Source organism: Carassius gibelio, chromosome A17 (genome assembly GCF_023724105.1).
Source record: "Carassius gibelio isolate Cgi1373 ecotype wild population from Czech Republic chromosome A17, carGib1.2-hapl.c, whole genome shotgun sequence".
Lineage (NCBI taxonomy): Eukaryota > Metazoa > Chordata > Actinopteri > Cypriniformes > Cyprinidae > Carassius > Carassius gibelio.
In genome coordinates this window covers 24,978,982-24,997,524 of record NC_068387.1, presented here as the reverse complement: position 1 = coordinate 24,997,524, position 18,543 = coordinate 24,978,982, and the positions used below count along the sequence as shown (strand labels likewise).

At 36.9% G+C, this 18,543-nt stretch overlaps 1 protein-coding gene across 1 annotated transcript; it reads left to right on the top strand.

Annotated features, from left to right (window-relative positions):
* The first annotated feature begins 1,080 nt into the window (after nt 1-1,080).
* Nucleotides 1,081-18,018, top strand: rp1l1a (rp1 like 1a). The gene is made up of 5 exons (XM_052619933.1): nt 1,081-1,283; nt 8,523-9,186; nt 10,256-10,424; nt 10,709-11,683; nt 13,160-18,018. The coding sequence occupies exons 2-5, from the start codon at nt 8,545-8,547 to the stop codon at nt 16,507-16,509; spliced, it is 5,136 nt and encodes a 1,711-aa protein (XP_052475893.1). The 5' UTR covers nt 1,081-1,283; nt 8,523-8,544; the 3' UTR covers nt 16,510-18,018.
* Nucleotides 18,019-18,543: the final 525 nt, after the last annotated feature.

Genomic DNA, 18,543 nt, shown 5'->3' with positions numbered 1-18,543 from the left:
TGCGTCTGTCAACAAGTGCGCGAAGGTTAGTCTTTATTTGTGTGAGAATGTAATGAAATCAGAGTTTAAAGCGCTGCAGGTTTACCTTCATCTTCGAAATCTCCTGTAATGTGTGTGTGAAGGCCATCATGATACTCTGCTGCTGTGTTTGTTTCCACGGAAACCCAGAGGACTTTAAACTGCACACTGTGTGCCTAAAATGCATTTTGATCGTTTTACACGCAATCTGGTAAAAACTTGATATTAATTATATAATATATGCTTTCATAATAAGGCAATTTAAAAACATTATTTGTTCAAGTCATATATATATATATATATATATATATATATATATATATATATATATATATATATATATATATATATATATTATTCCTTGAAATTGCATACTTTTAAGGATATAATTGTTCTTAATATTAAGATTTAATTCTCTCTCTCTCTCTCTATATATATATATATAAATAAATGAGGTTTATAAAATTTAAATGAACAATAATAATACAAAATAATAATGCAATTTGATTGTAATAAAAAGGTCAATTTCCAACAATATTATATTAATGTGAATATTTTATTATGTTTAATATTAATAATGTATAATAATAATAATAATTATTATTATTATTATTAATCATAATATTGTTTGATATGATGCTAAGAACAGTATTTGATTTGATTGTAACATGAATAATTGCACACTATGTTTGCCCCACAGTAATTTCCTGATGATATTATTAGATCTGGTTTCATAATATTATGAAAAATGTCTAACATGAGTAACATAACATAGTCAACATATGCAGTGGATTTTTTTTGTTGGTCAGAACTGGCCAGTAGTTTTCTGTATTTTTTTTATGCCTAAAGCATGAGCAACATGTTAGTTTTTGGAGATCTAAGAGTTAATGCATTCTGGCACAGATGGCCACACAGTATAATCCTCTTTCAAAGGAGTCCATCTCCTCCTCCTCCTCTCTGGATGAAGGTCTGCCTGTGATGATTAGCCTAATGGAATGAATGATTGTGGATAGATAATATGCAGCTGTGGCACGTCCGTGACTCATCGTCGTGGGTGGAAAGTGACATTCCTTGCAGGAGGGAACGCCATGATTGCAAACGCCGTGCCTGTTGCGTTCTCTCCTGCTTGAGCTGGAGGAAGGAGCGCTGCTCATTGTAGGAAAACCTGTTGGATTCTCTAACTGGATTTCTTCAGAAGTATGCAAGTTTGGACGTTTGGCGTTGAAGGATTTGGCAGCCGAGGAGAATGAATCTACGCCTGCAGGGTAAGCTGTTGTGTGGAATTAGGACAGAGCATCAAGATGTCTTTTAGTGCAATATGCTGTGTATGCATTGGTGATGTAAGAGATCTAAGATAAAATAGGAGAATGTAAATATAGATTACAGACTGAATTATCTATTTGTGTGAGAGCTGTCAGTGCAACTATATACACTGTAAAAAATAAGTGTAATTTTAACTGTAAAATTTTGTAAAAACGCTATGGAAAAGATGTTAATAGGTCAACAGAAGTTTCCTGTGAACAAATCAATGTATAATTTACAGTAGGTGTTTTGTGTTTGTGCACCTTCTATATATTAATATGTACTTCTGCTGTGATGAGCTTTGATTCTTCAAATGGCTTTTTCTTTTACCTCCTGCTTTATTATGGTGTGTTAAAGGTAAAAAAATGATTTTAATAGTGTAAGTTGTTGAATTTACTGGTTTCATTCAAATTTTCTTGTGTGTAAATTACAGATTTATACTGTTAAATTAGTTTTTGATAAACGTGTTTATAGTTTTTCTGTATTTTTTTTAACAAAATTATTGTAGCAACCACAGCTGCCAAAATTATTTTGTAAAAACTACAGAATTTGTTTTACATGTAATTTAGATTTAGCCTTAGATGTTATATGAATATGGTCCCTGAAGCATAAGTTTTATTAGCTGACAATTATAATAAATAAATAAGTATTAAAGGCACAAATACAAATGTACTTTTAGAAATTGTTTTTGAAAAAGATGGTGTTATTGTTTTGGCAAGTTTAAATTAAAACTTCTATGAAAACTTGTGTGATATTCCTTTAAAATAATGTTTTAGTCTATATTTTTTTAAGTATATTTTACTAAGCAATTTCTTACATAATTTCTTTGAGTTAGACCAAACTTTTATTTTGGTGAGTTGTAGACAGAGTTTCTGTGTTTTTTAATTAACTATTATTATTAGCTATAAGCCTACTTGAAGTATAGCATACTCTACTGTGCAATAGTCCTATATTTCTGTCTGAATTTCTTCAAGTTATACCAAAGTTTTATTTTGACAGGTTGTCATAAATACATTGCCGTGAGTCTGTGTATACGATACGAATGAATGACGATACAGTAGTTTTATCAAATGAAATGGTGAAATCCTCTCATAGCGCTCATGCATGCACATGTGTAGCATACATCATGTGTTAGTGAAGAGCTGAAAACACCACGCGTGCTTCTGTGTGTGTGTGTGTGCGTGCGTGTGCGTGTGTGTGTGTGTGTGTAGCAGAGCACACATTCCCAGAGACGTGTATAAAAACACCTTAAGGGTTCCCATAAGCAGGATTTATTGTTGTGCCCCCCTTCCTCAAAATATGATGATGAAAAAAAACACCTACTATAGGAGTAAAAAAACAAACATTAATCTAATAAAAAAGTAAATGAATAAATTGTATTATTATTTAGAAATTATAAAGCCTGTGTCATCTATAGCAAAAAGGTGTCCAAATATGAAAGATTTAGTGAATATTTGAATGAAATGTTTGGTCAGTAGCTTAAACAAGGGTTTGATCGCTCTGTAAGTGTAACAGCAGTAATTACATGGCATTTGTAATAACATGTACATAAATAGTTTATTTTGTATTTATATATTGCAACTGTGTTATTATTAACCAATAATTATTGCCTCATTTTTTTTATATATATATAATGCATTTTAAGTCATTTTAAAGTCTATTCATGGCTTAGGTCTCTTTTTATAGCAACAACAACAACAAAATATTACAGTATATTAATACTTTTTAAATTATTATTTGAAATAACAAAACCATGGTTAATTTGCAGTTACCATGGCTACAAGAACAATGATTTGTGGTGTTATTGTTAAAACCATGGGTAATTTTCGCAAGGGAAACTTTTCTCTAAGGGAATCATTTTTACCTAAATGATTTATACTTTATTTTAATATATATTAAAAATGTATAAGGTGTGCATTATAGCTGACACCTACATGAACAATTACAGTTGTTTTTATGACTGTAAGTCATTCTCCTCAAATGCTACTGACCTTAGAAAAGTGTATACCAATATTGCATGTAACTTTAGAGACGCTCCCTAAATTGGAGACTCGTATGTTGTTGTCTTTTTTTTTTTTTTTACTTTTTTACTTTTAGTTCTCTTTTCTCTTCGCTGGATTGGATTCAGCCATCAATTATGAACATTCAGCCGCAAACATGAGGTGCAAGAGCCCTACTTGAGCGCGGATGGGAGAATGGAGGATTTTTTTTTTTTTCAGCAACTGGGATGGTGCCCCCTCTGGGAGTTGGTGCCCTAGGCAGATTGAGTCAGTTCGGGAGTTCGGAGCGGGATCGCGAATAATTTGAGTTAGTTTGGGGATCGCAAATCATTTGAGTCCGTTTGGGAGTTCGTAGCGGGTTCGCGAATCATTTGAGTCAGTTCGGGAGTTCGTAGCGGGTTCGCGAATCATTTGAGTCAGTTCGGGAGTTCGTAGCGGGTTCGCGAATCATTTGAGTCAGTTTGGGGATCGCAAATCATTTGAATCAGTTCGGGAGTTCGGAGCGGAATCACGAATCATTTGAATCAGTCCGGGAGTTCGGAGCAGGTTCGCGAATCATTTGTGTCAGTTCGGGAGTTCGTAGCGGGTTCGCGAATCATTTGAGTCAGTTTGGGGATCGCAAATCATTTGAATCAGTTCGGGAGTTCGGAGCCGAAGATTCGCGCTCGTAAATTTTCAAATTGGCCATAACCTTTAATTCATTGCTGCCAACCGGTAGATCCGCCCCTGAATGTAGGCATTTTTGCAATTCCTTTTTTAGACTTTTCATGCCTTACTTTAAAGTCAGACAGAACATTTTTAAGGCCTTGGGTTTTTTCAGTTCCAAAGTGACTAATATCTAGCAGCTCTGACTAACATGAGTGCTGTTAAGTACAGTAAGTGTTAGCTAATGATCTGTTATTAGGCCTGTCATTAGCATTATGGCAATCATTTAACACTGTTAAGTTCTTTGCTTATTATTATTATTATTTTGGTAACACTTTACAATAAGACATCATTTGTTAACATTAATGTATTAACTAACATGAACTAACAACAAACAATACATTTGTTACAGTATTTATTCTTCTTTGTTAATGTTAGTTTATTAAAACAGTTATTCATTGTTTGTTAATGTTAGTTCACAATGCATTAACTAATGCAAACAAATACAACTTTTGATTTTAATTACATAATAGTAAATGCCAAATTTAACATTAACTAAGATACTGTAGATGTATTGTTTTTGCTTAGTTCATGTTAACTAGTTAACGTAGTTAAGTAATTAACCTTATTGTAAAGTGTTACTATTATTTTTAAAATGATCCTGAGTAAAGGAAGCTTCTTTCTTCATGGGGAAAAAGAAGTTGAAAAGAAGAAGAAATATCTCAAAATTTTGAGTTTACATCTCACAATTCTGAATTTAATTTTTTTTTATTGCAACTTAGTATCTCGCAGTTCTGAGCTTTTTTTTCTCAGAATTTGAACATTTTTCTTTTGATTTGAAACAAAGTCTCAGCTTTCAAATTTTGTGATTTTGTAAAGAAATTCAAACAATAAATACCAGTTTGTGGCTCTGTAATGTGTCATGACGGATCACTGTAGCTCAAGCAGCACGTGGACCAATCATCTCTTCAAATTTACTACTAATTTTAATATGGAATAAACAAATGAATATCAGAAGCTATGTTGTCTCAACTGCAGAAAGACATCACCGTTTTTCAAGTTCAAGTCCACCAAAGTTAATCTACTCTCCTGTCTGATTTGTTTGTTAAAGAAAATGGCAGATACTGTGTTATGATTGGTCAGATCACCTGTCAATCAAAATCTCTGCGAATGGTCAATTCTGAGTTTATTTCTCACAATTCAATTACAGTAAATTTCAGAATTTGTATCAACATTTACAATAAAAATACAATTTATAGTTTATCTCGCAGTACAGACTTCAGAATTGTGACTTTATCTTACTCTAAATTGTGAAATATCTTGTAATTCTGAGATAAAACACATGCTTCCATACTGAACAGATATATATTTGTATTGTATGCCTGATCTCCTCCTTCTCACACGTATCCCATGAGTCTCCTTCTCTTCTCTCAGTCTCAGTCATCTGTCAGATGTTGTGTTGTTCTGCAGGTTTCTCCCAATGGGCTGCCAAGTTCTCAGTTACTAATTGTTGAAATCATGTGTAGCACTTTCAACCGTTAATTCAGTCTTTAGAGGTTTATAATTGGTGACAAATATATGTACACCTCTCAGAGGTGTTTAGTAATTAACTAGCTCTAATTAAATAGGGTTTTTGCTTGGTGTGCATTAAAAGAATTGGAATCAAACATAGAATCTATAAACATCCGTATTAATGTTGCTTCGTCTAGTGCTTAATAGTGGCTCAGTTAAGACTACAGAGGATGTGCCGTCTTTTCCTGAGATTACAGTAAGCATATGCTTTGGCAGTACAGTAGAGCGAGCAACAGTTAGTGTTATCACAATTATTTGTAAAATGTACTAACAATTATATTTCACCCCCAAATATAATTATAATAAAATAAAGAATAATGTTATAATATGGAAACATAATTAATAAAAGCAACTTTATGCAAAGTCATGATGATAATGTAGTATCTTAAAATGTTCATGCCTTATTGTCATGTTTAGCAGATTAGAGCTGGGTGTCACATTTTGCAAAGATATAAACAATTAAGTAGTTGAGATTTGCTGTAAAATGTTTATATATTGCTTTACATGAGTGTACTGTATGTATGCGGATTAAGTTAGACATAATCCGCTATATCCAGCTTTATAAAGGGCTGAGTGACAATAGTTACATTATAATTGCATTATATAAGTTATATTTTGTATACTTTATCTGTGCAAGAAGTTGGATACACTATATGTCCAACTCTCTGCTTTAAATTTTGCCATGATATTACTGATCAAGCAGATTTAGACTTTAAATGTAACTTTATGTGAGTGTACTGCATGAATTCAAATGAAGTTAGATATAGTATATATGCATTTTGTGTCAGTCAGCAGATCAGTGCTAGAGTGAATTTGACAGCAAGTGTATTTCTAGTCCGTCTGTTTGGTGCATCAGTTTAAGGGATATTTGTAGATTATACACAAACCAGTCTGTCATCAGGGGTCAGCAGACATCTTGTAGCTCTGTGTATGTCTGTTTGTGCAATTCTGGTGTCGCTGTCGTGTCTTACACTGCCCTGGAGTTCAGTAAAATCTCAAGATGATTAAAGAGGCTTTTAGTTCTATCCTTAGCTTCCAAAGGCCCTGATTATTGGCCAGACGGTTTGTGGGAGGGCTGTAGCAGTCGTGTGCTTGGATGCTACATGGAATAGTGCTCTGTATAGTCAGATTTATTTTTTTCTTCCCATTTTGTACATTTTTATTTATTTATTTATTTTTTGCATCAGGTGTGATAATGTATTCTGTAAAAGTAAGTGTATTGTTTATGTTTATATATATATATATATATATACTGTTGTTTTTTTTTTTATATTGAGCTGAGCTACTAAAATAATGCTATTTTAACTGTAAAATAAATAGTTTAAATATCTTTTATTATTCATAAAATTTTTCAGTGAAAACATGCTTGATGCAGTATGTCATGGGTCTTGTGGTCAAATATGGATAATTTATATAAATTTTATACAAATAGAATTAGAACATTGCATGTGTCAAGAATCAATATGTCATTTTATTCAGTCTGGCCTGTCATGAAAAGTTGGTGCATTTTAAAAATCTCATTATCTGGTTATAAGAAAACTAACTTTAGTCTCAGTTCAATACATATAAAATGATTTTATACAGAAACTTTGCTCTTGAACTTTTTTAAATGTTGGATTAAAGTGCCTATTAAGGACTAAGAACTAAATGCAATTTAAACTAGTCTGTAACTGTTTCCCAAAGAGCATGAGATTAACTTCTGGACTTGTGCCTCATTTCTTAATTGCTTATACTTTTAAATGACATGTTGTGTGTTATAATACAAGATTGACTTAAAAGTTGACTAAAAAGTCTGCATGGTATGACTGCAATTTTCATTGCAGCATCAGTGTTTTTGTAATACCACGGTGTTCTTTGAAGTACTTTGGAGTACCATGTCAATGCCGTTGTTCGCTGTATGAATATGCCAATCATACAGTACAGGATGAAGTAAGGATGAAGTTTAGAGACATTTATAACATAGGTGTTGTATCTTTATGTTTTTCAGCCTTTGACTAAATCTAATTAAACACTAAAATAGTGTTATTTTAGCCACTATATCTTTGAGTCTGAAGACATGTCTTAGCTTGAGTTTCCCGTCATGTTTAAGGCTCTTTCACAACACAGGAGGCTTGGAGATCTCAATTGTGTTTCATTCATTCACTTTTTCAGAATTAGCAGAAATAAATATAGGAATAACCGTTAAAGGGATAGTTCTCCTAAACATGAAAATTTTATGTTTATCTGCTTGGTCATGCAAGATGTAGGTGACTTTGCTTTTTCAGTAGAACACGAACAAAGATTTTTAACTTATACCGTTGCAGTCTGTCAGTCATATAATGGAAGTGAATGGGAATCATGGCTTTGGGAGTCAAAAAACATACACAATCAATGTACACAAATTAATCAGAGGTAAAAAACAAATAAAAACTATATAAATTCTGTTCATCTCCTTGCACAGACTGGTCGTTTTATGTCTTTACAGATCAATGTATCGTCATGAGCTGCAGGGTTTAATTTGGTTTTGTTTGTGTATGTTTTTTTTTTTTTTTGACTCTGAAAGCTGTGATTCCCATTCACTTCCATTATATGAAAGAAGACTACAACGGTTTGATTTAAAAATCTTTGTTTGTGTTAAACAGAAGAAATAAAGTCACCAACTGTACAACAACTGTAGCCCTGGGGGTAAGCAGATAAACATCAGATTTTCATTTTTGGGTGAACTATCCTCTTTAAGTTATAATGCTTTGAAATGAATATGGATGGCAGATGATTTGGTTTTAGGAGTGTTTAATATTCTGATATATTAACAATACAGACTGCTCTACAATTAAACTACAGCAGACTCATTACTAGAGTCTCAATTTAATCTAATTTCTTGGTAAATTCATATTTTATGAAGATTTTTGTGAAGATTGTGTTTGAATTTGAAATTTGTGTGGATTGTGAGTTGTTATTTCCAATCCCATTCACAATGTCATTCACATTTCCAAGTTTTTTCGACAGACTGAATTGACGCGGAGGAGAGATGCCGAGGACGACCCAAGGCTCCTTCGATGCCAATACCCATTTTCAAAATGAACCGCATCAGTTTCCTCATCCTCCAGCATCGTCCTTTGGCTCCAGCGTGACTGTGGCCAGCCCAGCCAAGAGAATGACTTTCTACAAGAGTGGCGACGCTCAGTTCCAAGGTGTCAAGATGGCTATCCATAAGCGCAGTTTCAGATGCTTTGATGCCTTATTGGATGACCTTTCTCAAAAGGTTCCTCTACCTTTTGGTGTGCGTACCATCACGACCCCCAGGGGGACTCACGGTATTAAACATTTAGAGCAGTTAGAGGATGGAGGCTGTTACCTGTGCTCTGACCACCGCTACGTGAAACCAATCAACATGGAAGCAGCAGGGAAGAGGCCGGCGGTCTGGCACCATCACAGCCACCCGCATAACACTCGCTCCAAGCCCTCCCGACCAGAGGAGCCCCCCTCGGGACATCAGCACCAACACCGGCACCCCAAAAGGATAGTTCTTGTTAAAAACAACCACCCTACTGTTAGGCGATCCATCATTCTGAGCAGACAAACTGCTCGGAGTCTTCGCGTCTTCATGGATGAGATTTCAGAACTCATGCAATGTCATGTCAAGAAACTCTACACTCTGGAAGGACGTAAGGTCAGGGAGGATTTAATTTCTTCAGCCATTCTTTAATTAGCCAGGTCATGTATTTTAGGAGGCAGGTGTCAGGTCAGGACAGAACTGAAGGCCCTGGGAAAATAGTTGTGCTAGCTACTAATCTAATTTGTATCTTAAAGGGATGCACCCCCCCCCCCCCCCCACATACACACCCATTTAAACAAACAAACAAACAAACATTTATTCACCCTCATGTGGTTTCCAACACCTATCAAACACAAAAGGAGAAGTTAAAAGTATGGAACAAAAAGCACCATAAATATAATCTATATGATTTGTTTACTAGTGTTCTGGTGAACAGACTAGAAATCTGTCTAAAAAGTCATAATTTAATCAAATATACTTATCATCCGCTATGCTTTCTCATTTTTAGGACTGGTGTCAACAAATCACCAGTTGCCAGTGATTGTTGCAAATGTTTGAATGTGTGCATAAACTACCTGAGCACTTTTCAGCAAATAACACATCTTTATAACAAATTTTATGTATTTTTTGTTCATTTTGGAATTTGATAGCAACATGCAATGCTTTCTTTATATGGAAAAGAGCATTCTGCTAAATATCTCCTTTCGTGGTCCATGTAAGTCATTTGAAGAAAATATCAAGAGGATGAGTAAATTATGCCTGAATTCCCATTACTGGTTGAACTATTTCTTAAAAATACCATGTAAAATCTGTATTTTGTGTTTAAATGGTTGATTACTATTTTTGCTTAATTCGGGATAATTGAGGCATTTTTATCCAGCTATCACAATGGCACAAATGTACAATAACTATACAGATAAAGCAGTATTATGGACATAATTTACATATTTTATTGAATGAATAAGCTGCTGTTGTCATTGCAAGTGAAGAAGGATTTAGGGGTTGTAAATGCTAAAAATTGTCTGTCAGTGCAACCAAATCAGTCAAATATGAGGTTACATTTCAATCATGATATTGATGTGAAAAAGGTAATTATTTACACAGTGATAATAAGTATTTATCTCTGAGTGGATTTGACATGTTATATGTCTTTTGTCTTCTGTTTATTCACTGCTGTGCGTAGATTGACAATATTCAGAGTCTGATGAAGTGTCCTAGTGTGCTGATCTGTGTGGGTCGAGAGCCCTTCAGACCGCTGCTCACTGAAAGCTTGAAGAAGCTCTCAGATGAAACGCTTCCAGGAATGAGCACAAGGTCTCACTCCAGTGAATGCCATGAAAGCAAAAAGAATGGTAAATATTTTATTTTCTTTACACATTTCAAGTTAACTACTGCTTACATTCATTTGTTTTAGGTAAGTCATTATAGTGATTAACTAACCATCTACCCAACCCACGTGTCTCTAATTATAGACTGAAGAGAAAACAACCATTTACCACCTACTCAGTTGCGCTTAATGTAATCTAGGGGTTGGTGAATCAAGAGGCTCTTTCATATTTGTTGTTTGGATGTTGAAAATATGTTGTTATCCTTAATTAAATTGTATATCTTTTATTATTCCATTTTGTTTTAACAGTTAACTTTGGGCTGGAGACAAAGAAAATCATTATCCATCCACGATCAGACTCCAGTAATAGATCTACAAGATTCTCTCTTTCTTCAGAAAAGTCATATCAAAATGGATTATGCACAACCCCAGGACAGTCTGGTTGCGTCAGCAACTGTCCTTATGTTAAAGAATTTGTAGTGAACGATGACATTAAGAAAAGAGTGCTTGTTAACAAAGACGGCAGCCTTTCTGTGGAGATGAAGGTTCGCTTTCGGCTCTTCGACGATGAGACTCTTCAGTGGTCCACCGAGATCAAGAAGTCATCAGCAAATGTGAATGGCTCTGTAAAAGATGCAGATTATCTTCAATCTAAAGCTGAGTATTCAAACCCAGACTCCATATCTGCATCTGACATGGATGAAGCCTTTGCAACAAAGCTGCATCAGAAGCATATCAAGGAAACACTTTGTCAGAACTGTTGCAATCACTGCCAAGAGTATGACATCTGGAAAAACCCCATGCACAAAGAACCGGGGGCCTGCAAATCACCTAGTTCCAGTGCATCGTCTCACAAAGTTGTACATAAGAAGTCATCGGTGGATAGTACGCAAACAATTTCTCGTTCCAGTGGCGAGTGCACTGAGCATGTGGTGGAAAAGGCCTTATGCTTTCAGCAGACAATGGAGGAAGGAGACAGTAGAGTAGAATACTGTGCAATAAGTCATTGCTGTAATCGAAGTGAGGTATCATCTGTTGGTATCACGGCAAAGAGCAAAAAATCTTGTGAGGACAACCGTGAGAGTCATGTTAAAACTAAATGTTCTTATATGGAACCTAAAATCTCTCCTACTCCACAGTGTGAGGTCATTAAGGTCATGGAAGAGCGTCCAGTTTCTGTGGTCAGCAACTCATCCAAAGTGCTTGAGTCTTTGAAGGAAGATCAGGATGATGAATACGATGACCTGCCTCCAAGTGTCTCAAGAGCATTACACTGGTCTCAAAGTAACCATCTTGAGAGTGATGATAAACCCAAATGTGTTCATTGTTGTGGCTACCAGTCTACATCAAGATCTTATTTGTCCCCCAGACCTCCAAGTAAAGAAACAAGCAGTGCTGTCCACTCACTTAAACTCAAAATGTCTAAAACCCCTTTTGCAGCACCAGCACAGTCAGATGGGATGAGTACATCTCCGATATCAAAAGCATCTTCCAGATCCCATCTATGTCACTGTGGAGCCATAATCCCAAGTTCAGTTGCATCTGGTAGGCAACACGGGTCTGAGGGAGAGGCTTGTAGTGCAAATTCCAGACATAGCCAAGTATCTTGTAAATTTAGAGTCCAAACAAACAGCACTGAATCCAATGCATCAGATGCTCTGGAGATATGTGACGATGTTGCTGCAAACAGATCTTTAAGTGCCACATCAGGTGTGTCAAAGCGATCTGGTGAGCCTGGTGTATGTTCATGCTGTGGTGGGCATAAAAGATTGAATGGGAATCCAGTGGGGAGTGAACCAGAGAAAGCTGATTCCATTTTGTCGAAGCCAAACAAATCTTCAGCATCCACTTCAAATGCTCTTGAAAACTGTGCACCAGTTAATGATACATCGGAAAGGGAAGTCACACGGGAATGCTCTGAGTCTGCACTGTCTAAAAATTCAAATGCCTCTTCTTCTAAAATCTCAAAAAAGTCTAACTGCTCAACACTTGAAGTGTGTTCTGTTGGGAAATCATCAAAATCTGATCATAATGAAGCAGAACGTGTTGGAGAAAGAACCAAAAGTGCCACGCCAGCAAAGTCAGATGGGTCAGACTGCATTGTTTCAGAGAGAGAGCCCACACCAGCCTCCGTCCTGACAGAAATGGATAAAGCTGAAGAAAAAATCCAAGAAAGAGCTGTCAGCCCAATGTCAGCCCATTCAGATTTATCAGCTGCCTCAAGGAAATCCCACACACCAAAGTCCGCACATTCAGAGAAAGCTAAAATGCCTAGATCTTGTAGTCAAAATGATTTAGAGGACGTGCCATCAAACTTATTTAGTTCTCAGGGTGATATATCAGAAAGTGCTGCTACTCAGAGTCATACTATGACAGATAATCATTGTGGGCAAGACAAAGAGTTTCCTCAAGAAGTGAGATCAGCTAGTGTCATGTCTAATAAATCAAACCAAACTTCTGAACATCCATCGCATGCATCACAGCAAACAACTAAGTCTGTCAAATCTTGTTGCAAAGACAAAGTCACTCAAAAAATAAGTGGTCCTGACTTTCAGTGTGAGCCGGAAACTGAGGTAACCACTGAACCAAGATGCAGCCCACTGTCAAACTGCTCAAAAATATCTGTAAAGTCGCATGCATCCTCAAAGAATTCACACGCAGAATCTAAATCTGAGCAAAGAGTTCCCACTGCTCTGTCTGTTCACACAAACACATCTAAAGGATATTGTAGGTCCTGCAAATCAATCTACAATGTTCCAGAAACCACAGTTACCTCAGAACCAAATGATGCAACACCTAATGAATGTGCAACTCCAAAAACTAAGTCAAACAGAGCCATCAGTGCAATGTCTGAGACCTCAGAAAAATCTAATGCCTGCTCTGAAAGATCTGTCAAATCCAATGTAAAAAGTCTTGCATCTCAGGAGGTAAATAATTGCAAAGATGTGACACAGAATGCCTTATCTGTGACCTCTCCATTGCCTAGGTCAAAGAGGTCTCCATCCAACAGATCAACCCACAACAATGAAATTAAGAAAACTAAGAGCAGAGCACCAAGTGGGATGTCAGTAAGCTCTAACATATCCTTGCAATCCCAAAGATCAAGTAAATGTCATTGTCACAGCACCTCAAGTGGTAATTTGAGAGAGACAAAGATTGAGATGCCAAAAGAGGATGCCAAAGGTGAATCCGAGAGCTTGTCAGGAAAATCAAAACTGTCAACTAAATCTCTTATAAATAACATTAAGTATTCAGGCAATCAATTAGATGAACCTCTAAGCCCTACATCAACAGCATCTGTTTCTCTTGGACTGGTAGAAGAGCACAAGGGTGACTTTGACTTTGATGAACGATCAACCAGTGGCATGTCACACAGAGAAACAGAGGAAGCTGGATATATGTTAGAGACTGTAAATGGAGTGGATGCAGAGGAAAGGTCAAGGACAGAAATGTCTATGAACTCTGCAATTTCAGACAAATCCAAAAAGTCCCATCACAAGAACTGTAAGACTCCTGTTCAAGCCCTCTCGCCTGTCTACACGGAAAGTGTCATGTCAGCAGATCTCAAGAAAAACAAATCAGGAAACAATATCAGAGTGCCCTCCACTTCAAGAAGTAAGTCACCCTCGAGAGTTTCACAGGGAAGCACTGAAAATGCAGCTATGAAAGAGAGAGATTTTGAAACTGTCAACAACATCAGCCATGCAGACATTAATGAAACATCTTCAAAACATGACCAAAGTGAAATAACCTCTGGAAAAGCTACCCCAGAAAGTGACTGTTTAAACTCTTCAAAGTCCAAAAACGTGCACAGTATTAAAGAGAGTGATAGAGTTAAATGCAAAAGATCTAAGTGTTCTTCCCAGTGTTTATATGAAATAAATGGGCTGAATATAAAATATAATGGAGGCAATGATGGTGGCACTTGTAAGTCATCCACATCGGACAGAAGATCTGTCAAAAATGAAGCATCCAGATCAAGTACAGCAGGGATGTCTGATATTCCCCAAAATTGTAAAAGTTTACCACAGGAGATGCCAAACAAGAATATAGCATCTCTCAAGCATCCTGGTTCCTCAAACGACAGTGTCTTATCTCGGGCACTTTCAGCAGCAGATCTGTTGAAAGAGATTGTCTGCAGTGCAAGACCAGTCAGCAGAGGATCAAAGTCAGTTGCCTCCAGCAAAAATGTCAACAAGGTAGATAATAAAAGCCAAAAAAGCAGCAGGAGCAAACACAGCAAAGTCAGCATCCCATCAGAGTGCAACAACAAGGAATTGATGCCGTCATGCTTACCGAACACATCCTCTACGGAAGTTGTAAGTGAATGGCTGAGGAACATTCCCATTGATGGCCTTGTTTATGAAATGGATGTGGAACTCAATGAAGATGTGACCCTGGCTCAAGGTGGTCAGGACACTTCTCAAAGAGACCAAGTTGGGGCATTAAAAAGCATAAAAGAGGTTGAGAAACCCCATGATGATCAGACAGAGGATACTCATGTTCAGCTGACAGAGTTGTGTGACAAAAGAGCAAAATTGGAAGTAAGCATAATGGATCCCGAATGCAAAGCATTAACCAAACAAGACAGTTTGCAAAAACAGTGTCATTCTTCAGATCAGGTCATGAAGGTTTTACTGGGTCCAAAACTAGACAGAACCAGTAGTTTACCTGAGGTGTCCCCTCGATATGGCAGAAAATTAAGCCAGTCTGCTCAAGGACTGTTGGATTGCTTTGCGAATTTACGACTGATTGACTCAGACTCTAAAAATGAAAAGCATCATAAATATAATGAAATCATGTTGATCCTACAGTCGCTCTGGCTCCAAAAGCCCTCAGAGGATGAGCAGAGAAAACCTAATGCAAAGGAACATCCCTCTGCTGAGGATGAATTTAACCCACGGTCTTCATCTGGAGTTGATGTAAGCAGTGGCTCCACAGGCTCTTTTAAAGGTAGCATTAATGGCATATTAGAAAAAACAGAGACCACACAAGGCACAACACCACCAATTGCTGAACGAAAGGGCTCATTGCAAGAAAAAGAAGATGAGGTAAAGTCTACAGCTCAAGCATGTGAATGTTTAGATCCATCCAAAGTCCCCTCAGATCCAGTAACTCTAGACCTTGCAGAACGAGTCCAGGGAAGTCCATTAAATGCACAACTGGATGATGACCAAGAAAATGGTGCATTGCAAGAAGATGATGATGAAAGCAGTGAGAAGAATGAATCCGATCAAACGCCACAAACAACTTTTTACAAGAGCTCTGGGAATGAGAGTAATACTATGAGATCTCAAGAAAATACAAGCTCAGACACTCCACCGTCTGTTCAGAGAGCTCCACTTACTAAAAGAGTTTCACAAGACCCAGATCCCATTTGGGTGATGAGCTTATTAAAAAAGCTAGAAAAGCAGTTCATGTTGCATTACGCAGATGCCATGGCAGAGTTCAAAGTGAGGTGGGATTTGTATGACAATGAGATGCTCGATAAAATGATAACTGAGCTGAAAGAGGAAGTGCATAAACGGATTCAATCAAGTATTAGCAGAGAACTGCAAAAAATCCAAAGTCGGGCTGGCAGGGGTCCGAGACCTCCGGGAAATACTCTATCAAGAGACTCAACAGTACAGACTGAGCAGCGACGCAGGCGTCTTCGGGTCATGCGCAATAAGTCAATTTTTTCAAGAAGTGATGAAATTTACACAGCATCGGGTACAGAATACAGCGATCAGCGCAGTGACGATGAATACTGCCCATGTGATGCATGCATGAAAAAGAAAATGACATCCAGAGCAGTCCAGCCAGCTCAGGCTTTGAGTTTAGCTCCAGTTATGATAGAATTTGATCTGCGCAAAATTTTGCAGATGAAAAAGGACCCAGCCCAACCTACAGAACCAAAGATGGAAGAACAACATACCAACAGAATGATTTGTGCAGTTAATAAAGAAGACAACAACTTAGAAGTGGTTTGTGAAGCGATAAAGGAACCAAACGACAATACTAGAGGACATAAATTTGAGATGGCAGATCAAGAGCCAGAAGGTGTTGTCCGTACAGTAGATGAAGACAAAAATGCAGGAAACATCAAAGATGTGTCTGTAAGACTCTGAGACAAGAGATACAAATGAAGAGGAAGCACATGGCAAAATAGAGTGTGGTGATGTGGAAGGTGGTGAAGAGCTGGAAAATTAAGATGCAAAAATGGTGGTAAATGTTAAGAACGATACTGAGGAGGAATTTGAGATTGTTGAAGAAGAGGCTAAAAATGAAGGAAGTACAGAGGAGGACTGTGAGAAGAAAGACCGTTCTGAGGGGGATGCAGAAAATGCAGAAAATAGGGATGCTGTGGAGGCAGAAACTGGTGAAGAAATTGAATCGGTTGACAAGGAAGCAGAAACTGAGACTGGGAAAGAGAGTACAGAAGACACGTCTGCAGAAGATGGAGGTAATACTAAGTTAAATAAAGTTGATACATCTACTGAAGGTGAAAATTCAGGTGAAACTTCAAATCATGAGTCCACCAGTGAGAGGAATGCAGATGGTAACCAGGATGGATCTGCAGAGGATGATGCAAACAAAGATAGGAAATCAGACACAGGACAGGACAAAGTTCAGTCTGAAGAAAACGGCAAGATGCCAGAGGTAAATATCAAGGTGGAGGACACAGAAAATGATACCGACAAATGTAGCTCCATTGAGGAAGATTTTGAGAGAGAAAAATCTGATGAAGCTGCTGTTGATGAGAGCACACTAGCAAAACGGGTAACTAGAACAGTGGAGTCTCAACCAGGATCCGTGGAGAACTGCATGAATCAGACAGTTTCATGGAGAGTGTTGAAAGTCAAGGAGATAGTATGGTTGTGATTGCTAAACACCCAGCGTACAAAGAGACGCATGGAAACCACAAGGACATGTGCAATGGCCTGAATGAATGGCAAGTGTCTCCTAAAATAAGCAACAGAACCAGTAAACAAAAGAAATGACACTGAGGTGAGAAAGGATGATTTGATATCCCCTCATATAATGCACTTTATTACTAAACTTACTTTAGATGGGACTAAAATTATCTGAGATTATAAAGCGCTAAATATAAATTTCAAAGAGATTTAAAAATGGTATATAGTACAATTCTGTATATTTTTCATGTAGTCAAGGTATTATTATATTAGAGACTGTTGAAAGGCATCAAACTTTCATTTACAAATATTTACTCATGGATTCATATACACAGTCAAATACTATAGTCACAGAATCATGTACATTTTACAGATTAACATTGAATTCTCAGGGTTTTTTAATGTTACAAGTATTATACTATTCATGCATTGTTTGCCCAAACCTTAACCATGGTTAGCATTGCATAACTTCTAGTTTATGTGCTAAATGGCAAAATTATATTTCAAAGTATACAACTGCAAATATGATGAAAGAAAGAAATATTACCCAAAATGCTTTTGAGCCAACTTTTTGCCATGACTGTATATTTCAAAATGACTTAACTGTGTTTAATTCTGAATTTGGCAATTGTGGTATTTAAAGCAACTTTGATAAGGTTTTGTTGTGTGTTGCTACTGTACTGTAACATTTACAGTAATAAATGCTCAAATCTGAGAATGTCACTTTATGTCTTGTCACATATTTACCATTAAGAGTTTATTGTTTCAGGTATCTGACTATATAAATGTCAACATTTGCACTTACTTGCTCATTAAAGGGTTAGTTCATCGTTCTCTCTTCACAGCAGTTCAGTCAGTGTACTGTTTGAGTGCATGAATTACTCCGGGATATTGGTTTGTTTGAACTCAGAGGGAGTGTCAGCCACATTAAAAAAGTGAACAGCTTAAGTCATTTGGTCAGGCCTAATGCTTATTGGAGACACGAACCATTTTAAATGATTCAGTTAGATTTGGTGAACTGGTGCAAGAAGATCCGGTTACATCGAATGATGTACCGGATATCACTACACTGCGGTGTTTTGAACGCGCTCACAACAGACCCGGAAGAGAAGACAATGCTGAATAAAGTCGTATTTTTTGCTATTTTTGGACCAAAATGTGCTTTCAATGTTTCAAAAAATTCTAACTGACCCTCTGATGTCACATGGACTACTTTGATAATGTTTTTCTTACCTTTCTGGACATGGA